The sequence below is a fragment of the Trematomus bernacchii genome, unplaced genomic scaffold (assembly GCF_902827165.1).
Source record: "Trematomus bernacchii unplaced genomic scaffold, fTreBer1.1, whole genome shotgun sequence".
Lineage (NCBI taxonomy): Eukaryota > Metazoa > Chordata > Actinopteri > Perciformes > Nototheniidae > Trematomus > Trematomus bernacchii.
The window spans coordinates 29,062,494-29,082,305 of record NW_022987739.1 but is presented as its reverse complement, the minus strand read 5'-3'; the positions used below and the strand labels follow the sequence as shown (position 1 = coordinate 29,082,305).

At 40.3% G+C, this 19,812-nt stretch overlaps 1 protein-coding gene across 1 annotated transcript in view; it reads right to left on the bottom strand.

The window, feature by feature from the left end:
- Positions 1-19,812, bottom strand: part of adcy5 (adenylate cyclase 5) — a 116,615-nt gene that overhangs the window by 43,307 nt on the left and 53,496 nt on the right. Inside the window, 2 exon segments of the mRNA XM_034146278.1 lie at positions 4,925-5,046; positions 7,292-7,441. Coding sequence (XP_034002169.1) covers positions 4,925-5,046; positions 7,292-7,441 — 272 coding nt within the window.

The following is a 19,812-nucleotide window of genomic DNA, read 5'->3' as shown; positions in this document are numbered from 1 at the left end:
TAGTGTGTCTACAGTCACAGTGTGTGCCTATTGAGCTGTTTAGAGCCATGTGGGACAAAACCTGATTATGCCCCTCCCTCTCGCTGTGAAGTCAACGGTGACTGTAAAAACTACACTGCGCATGCTCAGAGTATTTTGTAATGAAATGTGTGTGGCAAAAAAATAATGACCAGAGGGGCATGGAGCTACCATCCCCACCATACGTCATCTCAAATCATTCAGAGCTGATTGGCTGTAAGTACGTGTGCCGCGAAAAGTGTGCTGTGTGAAGAGGAGACGAGAGAGCTGCAGTGACGCGTCCTAAAACCAGGAAGTAAGCACAAAAAAGCAATGAGATTTCTCCAGAGGATTTTAGAAAATAGCTCGAAATAAGATCTGTGGGAAACGTACCTGTTAGATAAATGCACGTTTTGATTAGCCGGATAATATCCACATGTCTACCCTACTTATATAATTTTTTTATCAAAAATCTATCGATTAGATTTATGATAGACTTTTGAAACTACTAGAAGATAAGGAGGACTTTTACAAAAAAGTAATAGAAATGTTTGTCCAGAAGGATAGGCAAATGGACTTCATCTTCAAGTCAAGGTAAGACCGCAATTTTATTGAAAATGGGATCTTACTATGAGAGAACAATTCAATATTTAAATGATAAAATTACATTTTTTGGGTATCCTTTTGTTGAACTGTCTGTTTAAAATTAATCGAAGCATCAGACAAAAAAAGCTTTTGAAAATAATATTATATTTTGGTTTAGGTCAAAATATAATATTTGTAAACCTGAAGAGTCAGTGCCAGTGCCTCAGCAGCCATGAACCTCACTGCACGTCACTGCAGAAGCTTATATATAGACATCTAAGTTTTTTGTGCCCCACCACTTTTGTACATATAAAAACGCCACTGGACACTACATACTGATATACACCTGAACATCAGCAGGAGAGGACTCTTTAAAGTAGAGACACTACATACTGATATACACCTGAACATCAGCAGGAGAGGACTCTTTAAAGTAGAGACACTACATACTGATGTAAACAAAAAAAGGAGCATAATATGCCGTCTTAAATTTCTTGTATTGTATTTTATATTGACGTAATCCATAAGTAACAGAAAGTAATCCAGGCTACATTACTTTTGGTAACTACATTTTTAAATCAACAAACTCAATGTGCACTAACTCTCCTTGTTGGCTTCCTATTTACAGATAACTTTTTTGTTATAAAAGGCTAAACGTCTGTGCACGCTCACTCATAAGTGCTCATGTGGCTCGGTGCACGTCGGTTTCAGCCAGCGTCACTTCTGTCACATGTCCTGGACATTTCCTAATATTGAGCTTCTGCGAACCCTCGAAAAACTATCTGCTCTCTTAACTGATAATCATCGGATTAACAGGGATGAAAAGACCTTTGTGTACGAGGGCCGCGAGTGTGTGACCTGATGCTGAAACCCCTGGGGATTCAAAAGGGACACATCAAAGTGATAAAGGGCTTCAATGGCACCTATTATGTATCAGGGTTTGGGCTTCCACCTGACTGTGAAAGCTACAGGCCGCTCACACACACACACACACACACACACACACACACACACACACACACACACACACACACACACACACACACACACACACACACACACACACACACACACACACACACACACACACACACACACACACACACACACACACACACACACACACACCACACACACACACACACACACACACACACACACACACACACACACACACACACACACACACACACACACACACACACACACACACACACACACACAGTCTCCCGGGTGCAGTGTTTTGTAACTCCAGGAGGTGGTGCCAAAACAGACCACAGTCGCTCAGGGTTCTTAGAGTAAAGCCACTTTACACACATCAAAGTGAGTTAAACTAGTGATCCAATACATCAATGAAGCTGCAGGGACCTTTGACAAAACACAAGGGACTAAATCCAACTGTCTATGAGCATCACACACCCAAAAAAAACCCGATTCAGAATTAATTAAAGTCCACAATCATGAGACAAAGGACGAGGCAATTAGCATCTGATGCTAAAGGCTATCTTTAAGCAGAGCGAGGGTTATGTCCTCCTCCTTAAACGACCACACATGATGGAAATGTACTGGGAATCACTTCAAAACAACGACATCTGTGCCGTGTAAACAAATGATTGAAGCATTTATTTAATCAATCATCTGAATACAACGTTCTTTGAGAGATGCTGAGAGACAGAAATCTTCATTAGGCTGAGTAACATCAGAAATCTACTAAACTAAAACAGTTTAAAGGCAGGCACTACTAGAGGAGTACATAGAAAACTGCATCGATCTTATTCATTGATTACCTCGGTAATGATTTGGTTTGTTTGTCAGCAGGATTACAGGAAAACTACTGACCTGGTTTTCATGGAACTGGAAGAAGGGGTGAAATGTTCTTTAAACATATAATCATTTCTGAAAAAAATCCTTTAATTAAGGCTGTATTTGTGGTTGACTGTGCTGTGGTGACCAGCAACATGTGGGTCATAGTTTATTATCATATTTAATTGACGCCATATTTTTTCATGACATACTGTATCTAGAGACAGGTGAGAACGCTGTTGGAAAATACTATGCAGCCTATCGTCATGGCAACACCTGCTACTACTCCCCTCCCCTATATGCTCGTGGGTGGGCTGCACCATTCAGGATTAACCTGAATTAAATCATGATTTATTTTGCAATCAAACAATGCTGCACCAGAAATTGTAAAAGCAACATAAATATACATTGAGATGCGTCAAGAAGTACGCGATAAAACAAAGAAAAGGAAAAATCACGTCTCAAAGGGCATTGTTTGAAAGTAAGAATCAAAACAGAGGGAAAGTGTTGAAATGGGAGTATTGTGGTAAAGTGAGCAGTGTATTTTTTCCTTGTACGATGTGAGGGTCTAAGGACAGAGGGTGTCGTTTTTCTCATACTGATATTCTGTTATATTTGCTGTAAAGTGTCCTTACTGTAAGGTAATTATTATATGTACAGCACTTTGGCTCGACCAAAAATCGTTTTAAAAATGTGCTATACAGTATAAATAAAACTTGATTTGATTTGATTTGATAGTGATATAGTAATAACAGTATAGTAATGTAGTATACTACAGTATAATGAGTTCAATAGTGATACAGGGCGGTGGTGGCGAAGTCCATAGGGACTTGGCTTGGCAACTGGAAGGTCACCAGTTCACGTCCCGGAAAGACCAAGTGCTACCGAGGTGTCCCTGAGCAACGCACCGGTCCCTACACTGCTCCCCGGGCGACGTACATAATGGCAGCCCACTGCTCCTAACACTAGGATGGGTCAAATGCAGAGAAACCGTTTCGTTACATCGTACCTGTACTACGTAATGACAATAAGTTGAATCTTCAATATAGCAGGGTTTTGTCTGTCGTGCTCTCTCATACCAAAATGCAGATTTTCCCCGTAAAAAGTGATGCCAGAAAACAATATTTCTGTTCGTCAAAAACTGTATAATTACTCAAGAAATATGAAAACCGTGTCAAATAGAGCGTCAGGCGACAGCTTTGTTTTTACGGTGCTCCGACTTCGCGTTGTTGTTAACGTTCACGGCGCCATCTTTTATACGGACGTTATGTGAATGGATATATCTTATACAAGATCAGCACCCTCATACTCCATTTTTATAGAAAAAGCCCTGTATAGTAAGGAGAGTAAAGTCATGTTGTATAGCATAGCACAGTATAGTTTAGTGAGTAGCATAGTGATATAGTAATGTGAGTATAGTGTACAATGAGTAGTAAAGAGAGAATCAAGATGTTGTTTAATATAGTGAGTAATATAAGAGAAAGATGAACCTTTATTTATCCACCTGGGGGAAATTCAATTTTTCACTCCGATTTATTATTTATAATATACAGTGATATTGTAATGAGGGTATAGTGATAGTATAGTATATTGAGAAGTACAGTACGGTGAATTTAGTTCAATTTAAATGGTTATAAAGCATCACTGTTAGATACATTAGTTGTGACTTTTCTGAATCAGATTGAGTACCTTAGAAACTCAAAATCATCGTATCTGAGTACTGTATATCTTCCTCTCCAGAGCACTCAGTATTGATAGTAATAAACCGTAGTACTACTGAACACAAAGCACTGTTGTTATGTTGTATTGTTTCAGTCATCTTTCTCCTCTCCTGACCAAAGCTCGCTCAATGCAAGCTTGAGAAAGAAAAAAGGTTTGTATAAGCATTGAATATTAATTTTTGGAACACTACATGTGCCTCATGAACAGCAGTGTGTGTGTGTGTGTCTAAATGTGTGAGTGTATCTAAATGTGTGTGTGTGTGTATTGTTACTGTTTTTGCAAGGTAACACACATTCTATTTATAGCAGCTACTGCCGAAACCAACATTGGATTCAACTTGTTCAAAGGAAAGGACTCTGACATTATATCTTCTGTACTGCTAATCACTCTCCAAAAGTGATTTAGTGAAAAAAAAGAAAAACCTGAAACTCATGTCATGTAAAATGTGATTTTTCCCAGCAAGAAGCACTATTTTAAAATGATGTAAAGATCAATAAATTACCAAAAATGACACCATACCAATAACTATACTCCCCTACCCCCAATAGCTGCAATACAATTCTCAATGCCAACTAAATAACGTGTTCTTCCTTTAAAGAAGCAATGAATATTTGTGTGTGTGTATCTAAATGTATGTGTGTGTGTGTGTCTAAATGTATGTGTGTGTGTGTGTGTGTGTGTGTGTGTGTGTGTGTGTGTGTGTGTGTGTGTGTTCATTGTTACCGTTTTCCCGAGGTAACACATGTTCTATTAATAGCATCTCCAATCTGTTTCCCCTAATCGCCCCACCTCCTCTCCATATGCCTCCCGGTGTTACCTGACGTTGTCGTGCTTCTGGATGTAGATCTTGTGAAACATCATGTCCTCCTGCTTGGCGTTTATGTCGGCTTTCATCTCCATGGCGACATGGCGGGGAAGCACCGAGAGCAGAAGGCGTTCCTGCAGGAGAGCGTGGGAAGAGGAGATATCAGACAGATATTTAAATTCGTTACGCACCGTTTTCCATCTTCAGTCGACTTGGAGCAGTGGGAGGATTCAGAGGTCCAGACCAAGGCTTTAAGGTCAAAGCACATTAATAAGTGCACGCTAAGTTAAGAGGTGGAGGCAGCATGACTAACACCCTCTAATGAATACAATAACTACTCAGTGATTAGGCCATTATGATTTGGCAATTACCTCTAGCAGGTCTTAAAAAAACCTTTCTAAACCACAGCTGTAGAAATATAGATCCTCTGTATGCAAATATGTTAATATGATCTTAGGTTGATGGTGTTAACCCTTCGATGCCCTTAGAGTGACTGGACCCTACACTCTTCCATAAGTGGGTCAAAAAGGACCCGTATTAGAATAATATGTGTTTTTATGCCATGTTTGTCATTTTGGTTAAGAAAAATCACTTGTATTATATTTAGTATTATATTTTGGTTCACACTAGAAATATTTTATATTACATTTTTCACTATTTATAATTTTCTTTTACATTTTGAAAAAAAAAACGTTTTTGAACATATTGATGCAAAGATCTCCGTTATTCTGAGACCCTCACAGTATTCCAGTCCCTTTTCAAAACTCATCTCTTCTTCTCTTGTCTACTCATAGCCCCCCCCCCCATCAATCCATGCCGGTTGATCAAGTTTGATAGTCCTATACCCCCCACCATAACCTTCCCTTATATTGTAAAGCGATTTTGAGTCCTTGAAAAGCCCTATACAAATATAATGTATTATTATTATTATTATTATACTGACAGGTATCAGAGCTTGCTGTGTAAAATAATCTTCCTGAGAGGTGTCACTTGTGATGTAGTCTGTTTGTCCTACAGTGAATGTATTCCTGACAGCAACAGGTGATAAGAATCAAAGGTTCCCATAGGATCCCATAGGAAATGCATGTGGGTCATTTTTGACCCACTTATGGAAGCTTGGGGTAGAAATACAAAAACTACAATTTCTTCAAATGTAAATTTAAAATTAGAATGGCATGATATCCAAAACATGTTTTTTGAGGAATAGCTGGAATATGAAATGATAAAAAAAATGTAATTACAAAGATACTTAAAAAAAAACACCTCACCGGGTAAAAAAAGACCCACTTATGCATCTAAGGGTTAATGGAAGGTATTTATCCCTGGTTGGACTCATTGGAAAACATTTTGTGAAATGTGCCAGCTAAAACTGCAGAAACCAACATTGGCTTGAACTTGTTTAAAGGAAAGGACAGTGAAATGATATATGCTGTACAGCTAATCACTCGCCAACAGTGATTTAATGAAAAAAACAAAACGAAATCAGTTGAAAAAAAACTGAAACTCCCATCATGTAAAAATGGGATTTTGTCCAGCAAGAAGCACTATTTTAAAATGATGTAAAGATCAATACATTAGCAAAGATTACACCATACCAATGTTTTAATCCCCCGAAAGTTCAGATTTTAATTCTGCTTTTTTTGCTGGTGTACTGCCTGAATATGATGAATGAAAGGCAGGTTTTACTATCAATAAAATCATTTTTGATCCTAAATATATTTTCTTTTCTAAGGTCACATTTTTCAGTTTTCTCACATAAAACACTTTAATAAAAAACATGTTATTGGTATTTCTTGCATTTATTGACATTGCATTTGATATTGAGGTAATACCAAAACTAACGGAAAGCCTAATGATCAGGTTACATTACTTACATTTTGATACTCAGATTAAGTTACTGTTAGGAAAATAGTGAATGTCCTCTTCCAATATGAGAGTCCACATGCTAACAAAGGTATCCCAACTGTAGCTGTGTACATGACAGGATGTATGATTACCTAGAAGAGCATCAGGACTGTTTTAGGCATATGATAGCTATGTGATTAACATGATGATTCAGCCTCTATGGAGATAGACATATGACAAGCATGATCATTTCTGACGTGGAGCTAATCTGAAGTAAACATTGAATACTGCTTTCTATTCCTCCATCTTGTGACTGTGTAACTCCCTCTCTTGGATATCAGCATGTGAAGGACACTGTTCAGGAACTAGTTGATGCTCTGTATGTGATGACTACTTCCATTCTGGAGAGGATCAGAAACACATGGATCCTGAGATTGAAGCTCAAGCCGGTGACATATTCCTAACACTTACTGATTATGTCTTTTTACAGTAATTGCAACAGATCACTTTTTCCCGACCCTGGCTGTGTCTCACCTGCTGCTGGTTCTCTCTCTGGGAGTGCAGGCGGGCCTGGATGCACTCCCTGGTCTCCTGGAAGGCCTGTCGCTGCGACCCTTCGGCGGGGTAATGAGTGCATACCCCCACGATGTTGGTGCACGAGAAGATCAGCACGTTGGACACTATCTGTGGAAGAGGGCGAGAGAGAAACATTAAATGAAGCTTAGCGCAAGTTCAACCAGGAAGACTGTCTTTAGTCATTCATTCACATATTTCCAGCTTACTACTCTCTCTCTCCTCTCAATCAGTGATCGGGGGCCGTCACCCCTCAGCTAAACCTATCACTTCACTCTATTCCCACAAGCCTATCATAGTGCATTGCTAAACCTTTAAATCTGCTCTCTCCCCTGTCATTTCAGATGACTCGACGCAGCCCTCCTCCACCTCCCGTTCTTCTGAAACCAGGGTCAAGCTTAAAGCACTCCTCTTCAGACCGACCACCATCAATCCCTTCATGCCTTCACCACCACCAGGGTCTAGACCCCAGGGGGGGTTCATCGGTTCGGTTTTTCCCCTCCCGAATAATATTCCAGCACATCGGGGTCTAATCGCCAAACACCATTACATGCATCTGTGTATTCCCGGCAGTACATATATATTGTTACATCAAAGGACTGTCTCCAGATTGAACTACAGCTGTCAAGTCTTCTCTGATTTCGGTGCAGTTTCCCCACTTGAAAGGGACTTGAAACATCTACTGGATCTGCAACTGGATTCCACTCCAATGACAGTTACTTTTTCAGTCTTTTATTGCAGTAGTTTACTTGAAAACTAATTTCCATTTAGTTGCTGAATGGGTCTTTTAGGTGAAAACCCTTTGAAGACAAGAAAGATGCATTAAACTTGCAATAGTCATTAAAATAAATAAAGCATGCAAACAATACACTTACACTGCGGCCTTGTTTACGAATATTTTACTACATAAATTAGGCAGACTAAGCACAGAAATATACATTTTAAACATGAAATAAATCTCTAAACCAAAGCTCTTTTTAAAATCTCAGCAAATTTAATTAAACAGGACTTTATTAGCAATGTTTTTAATCAATCAAATGAATTATTTGAACAAGAAAAAATATTCTTTCCTCTGTTTTAGCAGAGGTTTGAACACAATTTTCGCACACATCCAGATGAGAGATTTTCCGTTTGGTTTCATTTCTCTTTCCAAAGCAACAGGGACTATTTAAGATAATGTTCTCTGTATGTAAAACAAATACAACACATGTCAACTCTGCCACAAACCTCTCTATAGTTATTAGAACACAAGTTCATTGGGTCAACTCCATTCAGATTTCTAAACACTCTCAAATGGGATTCATAATAATACGTTTTTTGTTTGTCTCTTTACGTATTTTCTCAGTTTTTGTGTTATTTTACATTACATTACATTTAGCTGAGGCTTTTATCCAAAGCGAATTACAATAAGTGCATTCGACCAAGAAGATACCAACTTGAAGAAAACAGAATCATATAAGTACATCAGGTTTCATAGAGCCAACACATTTCAAGTGCTACTCAACAGGCTTTAGATAAGCCAGTCCTTTATTAGTATATAAGTGCTTTGTTAGTCATTGTATTTCTCGAAGTGGAGTCGAAAGAGATGAGTTTTCAGTCTGCACCGGAAGCTGTGTAAGCTTTCTGCTGTCCTGATGTCAATGGGGAGCTCATTCCACCATTTTGGAGCCAGGATAGCAAACCAACGTGTTTTTGCTGATGGGAACTTGGGTCCCCCTCGCAGTGCGGGTGCAGCGAGCCGTTTGGCTGATGCAGAGCAGAGTGCACGTGCTGGGGTGTATGGTTTAACCATGTCCTGGATGTAGGAAGGGCCAGATCCATTCACAGCATGGTACGCTACTACCAGTGTCTTGAAGTGGATTCTAGCAGTTACTGGAAGCCAGTGATTCTCTGTCAAAGCCTCTTTGAGTTTTTAGAAAAGCGCTATATAAGTGTCATGTATTATTATTATTATGTACACAACACATATTATTACCACTTCTCAGGTCAGAAGGTCTCTGGGTAAATCTGGTCATCATTCATCTTAACAGTCTCAATATTTACAGAGTTCAGTATATTCAACATGTTTTCATTGACTCCAAGTAAACTTATGTACATATAGTCACACCACACATTATTATATTGACTTATACAACTTTAAGTGTTGAGTTAAGCCTGTTTCTTTGCAGTATCAGACATCAAGCCAAGGACAAAAGCACGGCTCTTCTCCAAACAGCTGCACAGAGGGCTATTTATTATGTGGGATTTATCACACAGAACAATATGTGTGTAAGCAGGTGTTTATGAATCTGGTGCAAGAATGTAAACATAGATTCTGGTTTCAAATCTGCCCCTGGCCCCCTGTAAAACTTTGAAAACAAAAAAAGGGGCAGTTTTGTTGAGACAGCGGGACGGTGAGAGGAAGGGAAAGATTACAAATACAGGAGTGATGCATGCTTATATTGAACAATCCTACTAAAAGAAACTCATACAAGCCATTTTACACCATTAATGGCTGACCCTCTTATTGTTTGACACTTATTCACCCCCTGCGCCACAGACATCAGTTATTTAAAGAAGTCATTCAGAAATTGAGGCAGATTTTCCTCTTCGTCCTCCAAATTTGGGTTGAGAAAAAACATATTTTTCTTCTAAATGAAGGTCAGGGTCGTATGTTCAAACATTCTGAATCCATAAATAACCTGGTTTCTGTTTGAAAATAAACGTAGTTATTGAGTATTATTACACGGCTTAAAGGTCCCATGTCATGGCCATTTCTACTGATCATAATTCCATTGTTGAGGTCTACTAAAATAGATTTACATTGTTCAATGTTCCAAACTCACATTGGTTTCTCATACAGCATCTCTGTATAGTATGTGTATTCACTCTCTGTCCTAAACGCCTTGTTGGAGCTCCTGCCCCCCCCCCCCCTCCCTATGAGCCCAGTGTGCTCTGATTGGTCAGCTCGCCCACTCTGTTCTGATGAGTCCACCACCGTTACAGCGGAACATCAGTGATTATGTGTTACAATGGCGTTAGCAACCAGAAAAAGGACACCAGTAATGACAAACAGATGAGAATGCTGCGTGGGGTCTGGGTGCCGTGTTGGCGGGACGTTGCGCGGCTCGCTGCTGTGAGGAGCGGACAGTGTGAACTGGTGTCGTTTCCTGGTTGCTGCGTGGGGTCTGCGAGACAGCGAGACATCGCCAGCCTGAACTCAGCCTGAGCACCATGGACGCGGGAAGGGGGGGTGCTGAGGGGGCTGCAGCACCCCCATCTGCGAGGCTCCACTAGCACCCGCACCCCCAAATGCGGCACACCTACAGTGTAAGCATGCCACAGTTTCTCCGCTGCAAGGCTCCTCTAGCACCCCCCCCCAGCGCGCCACAGTTTCGCTGCTGTCTGTGTGTATGTGTATGTGTATGTGTATGTGTATGTGTGTGTGTGTGTGTGTGTGTGTGTGTGTGTGTGTGTGTGTGTGTGTGTGTGTGTGTGTGTGTGTGTGTGTGTGTGTGTGTGTGTGTGTGTGTGTGTGTGTGTGGTAGGATCTCCGTCACAGTGACCAGGAAGGAAAAAAAATGGAAAAAGAGAAATCTCCAACGAGGCGTTCTGGGGCAGCACAGACAGGTCTTTTCTGTGTTAGAGTTTTACTCGCTACAGGGTGTAACTTTGAGGGTTTGTGACCCTGTAGACCGTTTACATGCAGAAAAACCTTCATAACACACAAGGGGACGGGTAATAACCAGAAAAGCATGAGGACCTTTAACACATGGGACCTTTAACACATTTCCAGAATTAACAATGCTTTGGCTAATTTGAAGCGAATATATCTGCATTCCTCGTGTTGTTCTTGTTGATCCTGTCCAAGTTTCCACCTATCAAACGGCCTGCAAGCTGTCATGTGTCCAAGGCACCGCAGCTAAAAAAAAGGCATTGTTTCCATTCAGCTGCAGGCATACAGCGGGCCTTGGGACTGGCATCGAGCTGCAAAACAGAGCCAGCAGCCCTTTCTTTTCAAAGAGCCGTTTAATGGGCTGAGTCAGCCAGCTGAATCACATTCACACCACGGCCTCTCTGTTGCCGGAACAAACTGAACAAACACAGCACGTCTTTATCAAGTCAAAAACCCCTCAGCAGCAGGTCTCCGTGCTGAAAACCAAGCACACTCACAGGGAGGAGTGACTGGTGGAAGACTAAAGGGAAGCAAAAGCACGACCAAAGAGAATAAAGAAATGAGGTGTGAGACGGCGAGAGAGGGTGGTGAATTTAGAAAAGGTTACTCTGCTATTTCTGCTTTTCTTATCGCACTGAAACAATGTTATGCTGCAGCTGGACTGAGAAATAACAGCAGAAAGAGAGGTTTATATTCTTTGGTTTGGACGCTTGAACATTGACTTTGTTCTTCCCTAATAGAGTTTCACACAGAGAAATGTTTCCCTAAGGCAGGGGTCTGCAACCTTTTTGACCAAAAGAGCCATTTTGCCCCCTTTTCCACACATTTTGTCTGGAGCCGCAAAACATATTTGATAGCTTGTTAGCTTATAAAGTTGTATATATTGTTACATCATAGACAAACTACAGATTTTTTGCATTTATTATGTATTACATTATACTGTAGAAAACTGTTTGCCTCTAATAATAAACAAATAACTCTTATAAGGAGAATTAAAAAAAAATACACAGGCCTACTTTAAAATAAATCAACACAGCACTTGGGGAGTCCTCTGCACATTTGAAGAAAATGAATATAATTAAAATGGGAAGAATTAAACCCTCTGTGTTCCTCCGATACTTTGATTTATCCATAGTTCGCTCATCGAGCCGGGGGTCAGGTTATTCGCCTGTAAGAAAAAGCGCTGGTGCGGGACCGTAGCAGGATGTGACGCATCTTTTAGTTGACCTAATTAAAACCGTTTTGTTTTTTATGTATGTGTCACAGTATCACCTCAAAATACAAGATACGAAACATTTTCAACCGTGCAACAAAATATAAATATAGTCCTGCAAATATTTTTATTTTATTTCCTTCTTATTTTTGTCTAAGCTCAAGGGAGCCAGAGCAGAGGGCTTAAAGAGCCGCGGGTTGCCGACCCCTGCCCTAAGGTATCACCATTTATGCCAATGGTAGAAATGGCTATTCTCTTTTCCAAAAACCCAAGCAACGACAGTAAACAGTGCCAGGTAATAGACACAGCCCTGTACACCTTTATGGATGTGTTTGGATGGCACATGTAAGCCAATTAATGCAAGTCAGTTTTGCTTAATCATGACTGCAATTATAATAAGCTGACTCATTGTTCTGCCACAACAACAGTGAAAAAGACACGATCAAATTCACAACTTCGCCAGGAGAAAAAAGCAAACTAAAAAACCTCAACGCTTTACAAATAGCATCTTATTAAAACTCCCTCATGCATATTATTGACAGAGAAACAGCTGATGCTCCTACAACACATATTAGATGTGAAGTTGAAGATGTCTTGTTGCAGCCACTGGTGCTAACGGGTGTGTGATAATTAAGTGTTTGTATGCTCCATTGTAAAAATACACTTTTGGTAAAACTGTGCTTCTGGCTCTGCTGTTACAATGAGGGTAATGTTTATGGCAAATAGTTTTTCGAAGACTCTCAAGCTGCACAATTATTTCTAAGTGTTCATAAAACAAACAAAAAAACCTCCCTCATGCATAGTTTACACCGAATAAGACAAATCACTTGTGGAGCAGCCAGCCACGGTTAAAAGCCATATATAGAGATGTGTCAAAAAGACAAGGCTGTCCATACACAGGAAGATTTCAAACTAAAAAGAACGTCTATGCATTCAAGATTCAGGTCCTTTATTGGTCATTTGCACAAAACGACAGCGTAATGTAGTTACCACTCCTCCAACAATACACTATAAAAAGTAAACACATAAAATAATGCAAATACAAAAGCGCCTAAAGTTGAAGATGCAATGAATTTAAAGCTGCAGCATTGTAATTGTTCATCTCTAATCTAATAGTGTATTGCACACATGTTTGGTCCTAAAAGCTTGATAGGGAGAAATGCTTCTTGACAACTGAAAATGATAGAAATCAATATGTGTTCTTGTCCACAGCTGCTCATTAGCATAACAAATTAGTTGGAGGCATATCCTCAGCAGGATGTATTTGCTCTGGGTTTTTTCTCCACCATGACACAACCCCACTAAGGGCTGTGTAGCGGCCAAAATCATATAGAAATAAAACAGATCATTCACTTAAAATAACACTGCCGCTGAGGCACTAGTTAGACCAGGGGTGTCAAACTCAAATACACAGTGGGCCAAAATAAAAAAATGGGTACTAGTCGAGGGCCGGACTGGTTCAATGTTTATAGCAGAACTTATTGAAATGAACTCATTGCACATATTAAACCTGGAACTAACAAAGCTTAAATGACTGCCTATAAAAACAACATCAAACATTAAATAATCAGTTGCATTCATTTCTTATGGCTCTATCTGCAGTTGTTCCAGAGTCATTTCTTATGATTACATTTCTCCACAGGCCAACAACAGCTTCAAGAAAACTATTTTCCTCAAAGAACAAACCAAACATGCCCTGTTGTCGTGAGAGAAAAAGTGCAGAAGGAAACATCCATTAAACTCAGTGTGCTGCTCTGTGATGCTAGTTCAGATACTTGGCATCTCATCTTGGGTGCAAGGTCATCAATGTTTGACACTAAAAACTCAGCACCAGTCACTTTTTACGCTGCTATGGACATTTTTGCACTCTCATTTGCACTATGTACATAATCTTTTTGTATATATATATATCCTGCTTACTTGAAGTAAACGGTTATTTTGTGGGTTTTTTGTAAATTATTGAGTGTTCTTGCATTTTAATGTGCGAGTTTTTGTATACCTCGGGACTGTGGGAAACAGTATTTTGATCTCTCTGTGTGTACAAACATATTGTGAGATTGACAATAAAGTTGACTTTGACTTTGACTAGCCAACAATCTCCGTTTGTGCATTTTATTCCAATAACAAAGTACATTCAACAGGTTTCCTTATATTTCATTCCTTAAGCCTTTCCTTTTTTGTGTCTTGAAACACCCTGATAAAAAACCATGTGCCTCCTAGTGCTCTACTCCCACCTCCACCTGTCTCCAATATATATACAATTACACCAGGTGCTCTAATCACCCAGTGCCCAAACATACCTTTAAAATAAAAGCATAGAAACTACTTTAATAACAACAATGCACACATGACAATAAAAGCCTTGAACCTTGAAACAACAGGCTGACTGCTGCAGTGTAAAGGTCTTCTTCACGTGTGGAAAACACTGACTCCTGCTTCACACACTGTCCAAATGTGACATTTAAAAAAAGGTGTGTCCCTGCTGCAGCTGCACACGGCGCCGCGGCCTCGAAGCATCGCGCCCCCGCACTGCCATGGAAACGGCATGCATCAGATAAAGTCTTTCAACAGGTCAATACAAATATTCCCCAGCAGCAGCAGCAGTCTTTATTCTATTAATACTACCAGCACACACTCAGGCCTTATTTGGGAAAAAACCTATGGGCTTTTTTCTCACCACACATGGAGAGTGAGAGCTCAAATACACAGATCCTACATTTAATACATACTCCCCGGGGTCAGGACACTGCTGATTATCAACACTAATGGATGTGAACTAACCAAACTCAACACTCATTATCAGGGATGATCACTTTCAGCCGTTGAGTCGTGCAGGATTGACGTGTAACGGATTACATGTAACGGTAATCAGGATACAAAAAAAGGTAACTAGTGTGTGTGAGCTTAAAGGTAGGGTAGGGTTAAGTTTGTGCACAGATGGAAGGCTGACAGGCAGGTAGGCCATCCAGTTATTTTAGCCGGGCCGGCTCAGATGATTGGTCGTGCTTTTTACAGTACTACAGCTTCCACAGATGACATTTTTTTTATGGATTTTTTGTCAAAGCACTTCAGATATTCATTGCTATCGGATGTTAAGAGCATTCCATGGAATATAACAAAAAGTGTATCTCGAGCCGGTTTCTCAAACTTACCTACCCCACCTTTAAGTGTGTGTGTTAAAGTAAAACGGAGCTCAGATTTTATTTCTGCTTTTTTAAACTGTAGTATGTGCTCATCATGTGTTTCATTGTTAGTGCTACTGCCTGAATATGCTTCATGAAAGGCAGGGTTTCCTAGAAATAAATACTCAGATTAGGCTACTGTTTACAATTTTGCAGGTATTTGTAACAGAATAGATTTTAAACCCAACCCTGAATTCAAGCTTGTTGCTTTTCACAACAGGCTCATTTTAATGCTTTTCCAAACCTGCTGAAAGTTGGTTAAGAGCACTCATGTGTGACGCCTTGCAAATATAAATACAAAATAAAAAGTAGTGCAAAAAGTGTATTCTATTGACATGTATATAGACTTTTTGCACTACTTTTTATTTTGTATTTTTGTATTTTATTATATATGTTGCATTGTTGGAGGAGATCAGGTCAGAAGATTTTCATTGCCATTTCTACACTGTAGGTTTGAATCTTTGAATCTTATGTTTTCCTTTGTTTCATGTCATCCATTCACTGTCTCCTATTTTATTCTTTAAGTACTCTCCTATTCGCGTTACAGGCAAGTCATTTCAATAAAAAAAGCATCCTACATTTTGCTCTAATTCACCGAATGACTAGCAGTGATCCGCCAAGCAAGCTGCTGCAGAGGCTGATGCACAAACAGCTGAACTTCCAGTGTAACACAGTTGCTAACGCCTTGAATATTGTTATAGAAACACTCCAGGCTGGATGCTACTGCTGCACTTTCTCAATGCATCGAGATGCATTTTAACCTGTCACCTGATTAGCAGAGCCTTTTCTTATCAAGCTCCACTTTTGTGGAATCAGCTTCCAGTTTGTGTTCGGGCGGCAGACATCCTATCCGTTTTTAAGAGCCCCTAGTTTAGCTGCTATAGGCTTAGACTGTCGGGGGACACCTTCCTTCTTCCTTCTCTCTGTCTGTACCTGTGTACTCTCATGTTCCCAATAACCCAGCTTCCCCCACATTTCTTTTTGGTGTCTATCTACGCCGGGATCCTGAATCGTGGCTGATCCTGTTGCTGTGGTCCTGAGTCCTGGATCGCGAGCCCTGGATCCTGAGTCATGGCTGTGCCTGTTGCTGTGGTCCTGGATCCTGAGTCCTGCATCCTGAGTCCTGCATCCTGAGTCCTGGATCCTGCATCCTGAGCCCTGGATCCTGAGTCGTGGCTGTGCCTGTTGCTGTGGTCCTATTATTATTATTATTATTATTGAGCAAAGGACAATGCTTTGGTCTCATCCATAAAAAAACTAAACATATGCCATATCAAGGTATCATGCAATCGTGAATTAAAAAAAGATGAATTAATTCTTGATCATTTTCGAGTTAGTCGATTATGTCACATGACTTTGAAACACGTGAATAAAATGTACTATCCAAACATTTACGTCATCATCACCGCTACAGAAAACATGCCTCTATTCATTTCAGTCATTTTAAGATCTATTTGTCTCTAAAGTGTCCTGTGTTTATTACAGAAGCCTCATTTGATTGACACTGACCTGAGGTGAGTTCAGTTTTAATAACACAGATCTCACTTTTTTCTTTTTTCCACTCCAGAGAAAACACATGAAAGTAAGGAAGGATGAGAGTAACCAGGGGAGTCTCTGTGCTCGTGTGTACATTATTATTTTAGTGGGCGATTAATAATTGCCAGCGGAGGCCATAAACACAACACTGCAAGACATCAGAGGTGTCAATATTTACCCAGCAGTCTGAGTCTTTACTCTCCTACGTCTCTCCCACACCTTTCTGTTCAGACGCTCTCACATCCACTCCTGAGCCCCTCTCCACGCTGACAACAGACTATTAATTTACATTTGTGCATCTTTCTGGAAGCCAACATGCAGATTACACAAGGGATGACAGCAGGTGAAGACCAAACCACACCAAAACAAGCTGTCCTGGGGTCAGAGGTGAAGAAGTACTCGGATCCTTAAAGAGGGGCTATTATGGTCTGAAAACGCTAAAATCCCAAAGTTTCCCAAATGCCTCCATTGGACTCCTTTGTTTACTTCTGGAACAAAGTGACATCATTATGTAAACCTTGCACTTCTATTGGCTAGCACTTCAACACATTGTACGTGATAGGCTAAAGGAGGGGACATCTCTAAGCGGTTGACCAATTACAACAGAGCCGGCCAGCTAACCAATCAGAGCAGACTGGGCTCTGGTTTCAGACAGAGGGTGAAAAGAGGTGCTGCAGCACAGGCAGTATGAGAAAAATAAGAGCTTTTTGAACATTAAAGCATGGAGACATGTCCCAGTAGAGACACTACATACTGATATACACCTGAACATCAGCAGGAGAGGACTCTTTAAAGTAGAGACACTACATACTGATATACACCTGAACATCAGCAGGAGAGGACTCTTTAAAGTAGAGACACTACATACTGATATACACCTGAACATCAGCAGGAGAGGACTCTTTAAAGTAGAGACACTACATACTGATATACATCTGAACATCAGCAGGAGAGGACTCTTTAAAGTAGAGACACTACATACTGATATACACCTGAACATCAGCAGGAGAGGACTCTTTAAAGTAGAGACACTACATACTGATATACACCTGAACATCAGCAGGAGAGGACTCTTTAAAGTAGAGACACTACATACTGATATACACCTGAACATCAACAGGGGAGGACTCTTTAAAGTAGAGACACTACATACTGATATGAACCTGAAAATGAATATAACATGTCCTTTTTAGGTAGAATTCAGAGGTACTTGTACTTCAACTACATTTTCTTTCAGTTAAGGAAGCTTAGGAAAAAAACCTTTAAAGCCGCACTGTGCAGGATTCAGGAATGAAGTCCTCAAACATTCAAAAATTGCTTTGCAAATGTTTTAAGGAGGTAGACAAATCTATTTATTCACACATGTTGTTAAAATCCACAGGGTTACTTTGTGTAAAGATCATTTTTGTTATTTGTTTTTGTGTAACTGCTGTGGGTTAAAGTGAGTTTGACTGCATGGTGAACATTCCTGTGATGGTTAGAAGTCTGTAGACACTAGACAGGAAGTAGATTTTCTAAAAAGGACATTTAGCCCTGCATCAAACTTTGAGGTATTTCCCCCCCACACACAGTACTCCTCCAAAATATCTCCAAAAGTCACATGGTTAGTTTGAGGAACAGTTCATTTAACCCTCCTATTGTCTTCGTGTCCCCCCCCCTTACTTTGGTGTTGGCGGTCAAATTTGACCGGTCCTGTTTTAACTGCTATTACATTAACACAAAAACCATTAATCATCACCACATGTCATTTAACACCCTTTCAAACTGTACATATTGTATCAGACTACTGGTATACATGAAACACCGCAGTAAATATACAAAGAACAGACACTGAACATGTATTGCGTGTGCCAGGTGTGATCCATGTGGGGGGATGGGCACATAAGAGCGGGACATGTGTCAAATTGTTCTGAGTGTGTGTGTGTGTGTGTGTGTGTGTGTGTGTGTGTGTGTGCCAGGTGTGATGGGCACATAAGGGGGGGGGACATGTACACTAGAGTGTGTGTGTGTGTGTGTGTGTGTGTGTGTGTGTGTGTGTGTGTGTGTGTGTGTGTGTGTGTGTGGTGTGTGTGTGTGTGTGTGTGTGTGTGTGTGTGTGTGTGTGTGTTCTGATCCGGATGGTTACTAATTCCTTTTCTTTATGGGCCGGGAACACCATGGGTGTTACAAAGTTGACTAAATCATCCAAAGTTCAATGAAAGTGGTGATCAGCAATTGTATATGTTCAAATGTCTACTGTGAAGGATATCATAAAGCCTTGATGCAATCGAATGTAAAACAAAAAAGTTATGATTGATCTTCTTCTTCTTCGAGTCCGTAGCAATCTCAAATGTCGTTCTGCCAGTATCGGGCACAGGCCACAGCTGATGGGGTAGGTTCTGCCAGGTCTTCTGGACTGCACCGGGGGGCATCGGCACATTCCAGTAGGTGGGACATTGTCTGCACTGATCCACAGCTGCACGTGTCTTCTGTGGTGTAGTTCCACACTTTCATCAGTGCTTTGCACCTCCCCTGTTCCACACGCAGTCTATTAAGGGACTTCCAGGTTGTCCAGCCAAGGTGACGAGGTTATGATTGATGAAAGTAGTAAATCGGTCAGATTTGACCCGAAGACCACAGGAGGGTTAAATATAATTTAAAAGCATCAATAACTATGCTATGCACACTGAATGTAACTACTATCTTTACATTGTGTTAGTTGTTGTTGCCCTATCATAGGGACACGGTACTGTATAGATTTCACTGTCAATATGTATATATTTAACTGTTTTGTTGTTTTTTCCACTGTTGATATGTTCATATTTAGTACTGTTTTATCTAATTTATTTCCTGGGCAATGCCTTGTTTACATACTACTCATCAATAAAGTATATCTAATCTGCTTCTAATGTAATCT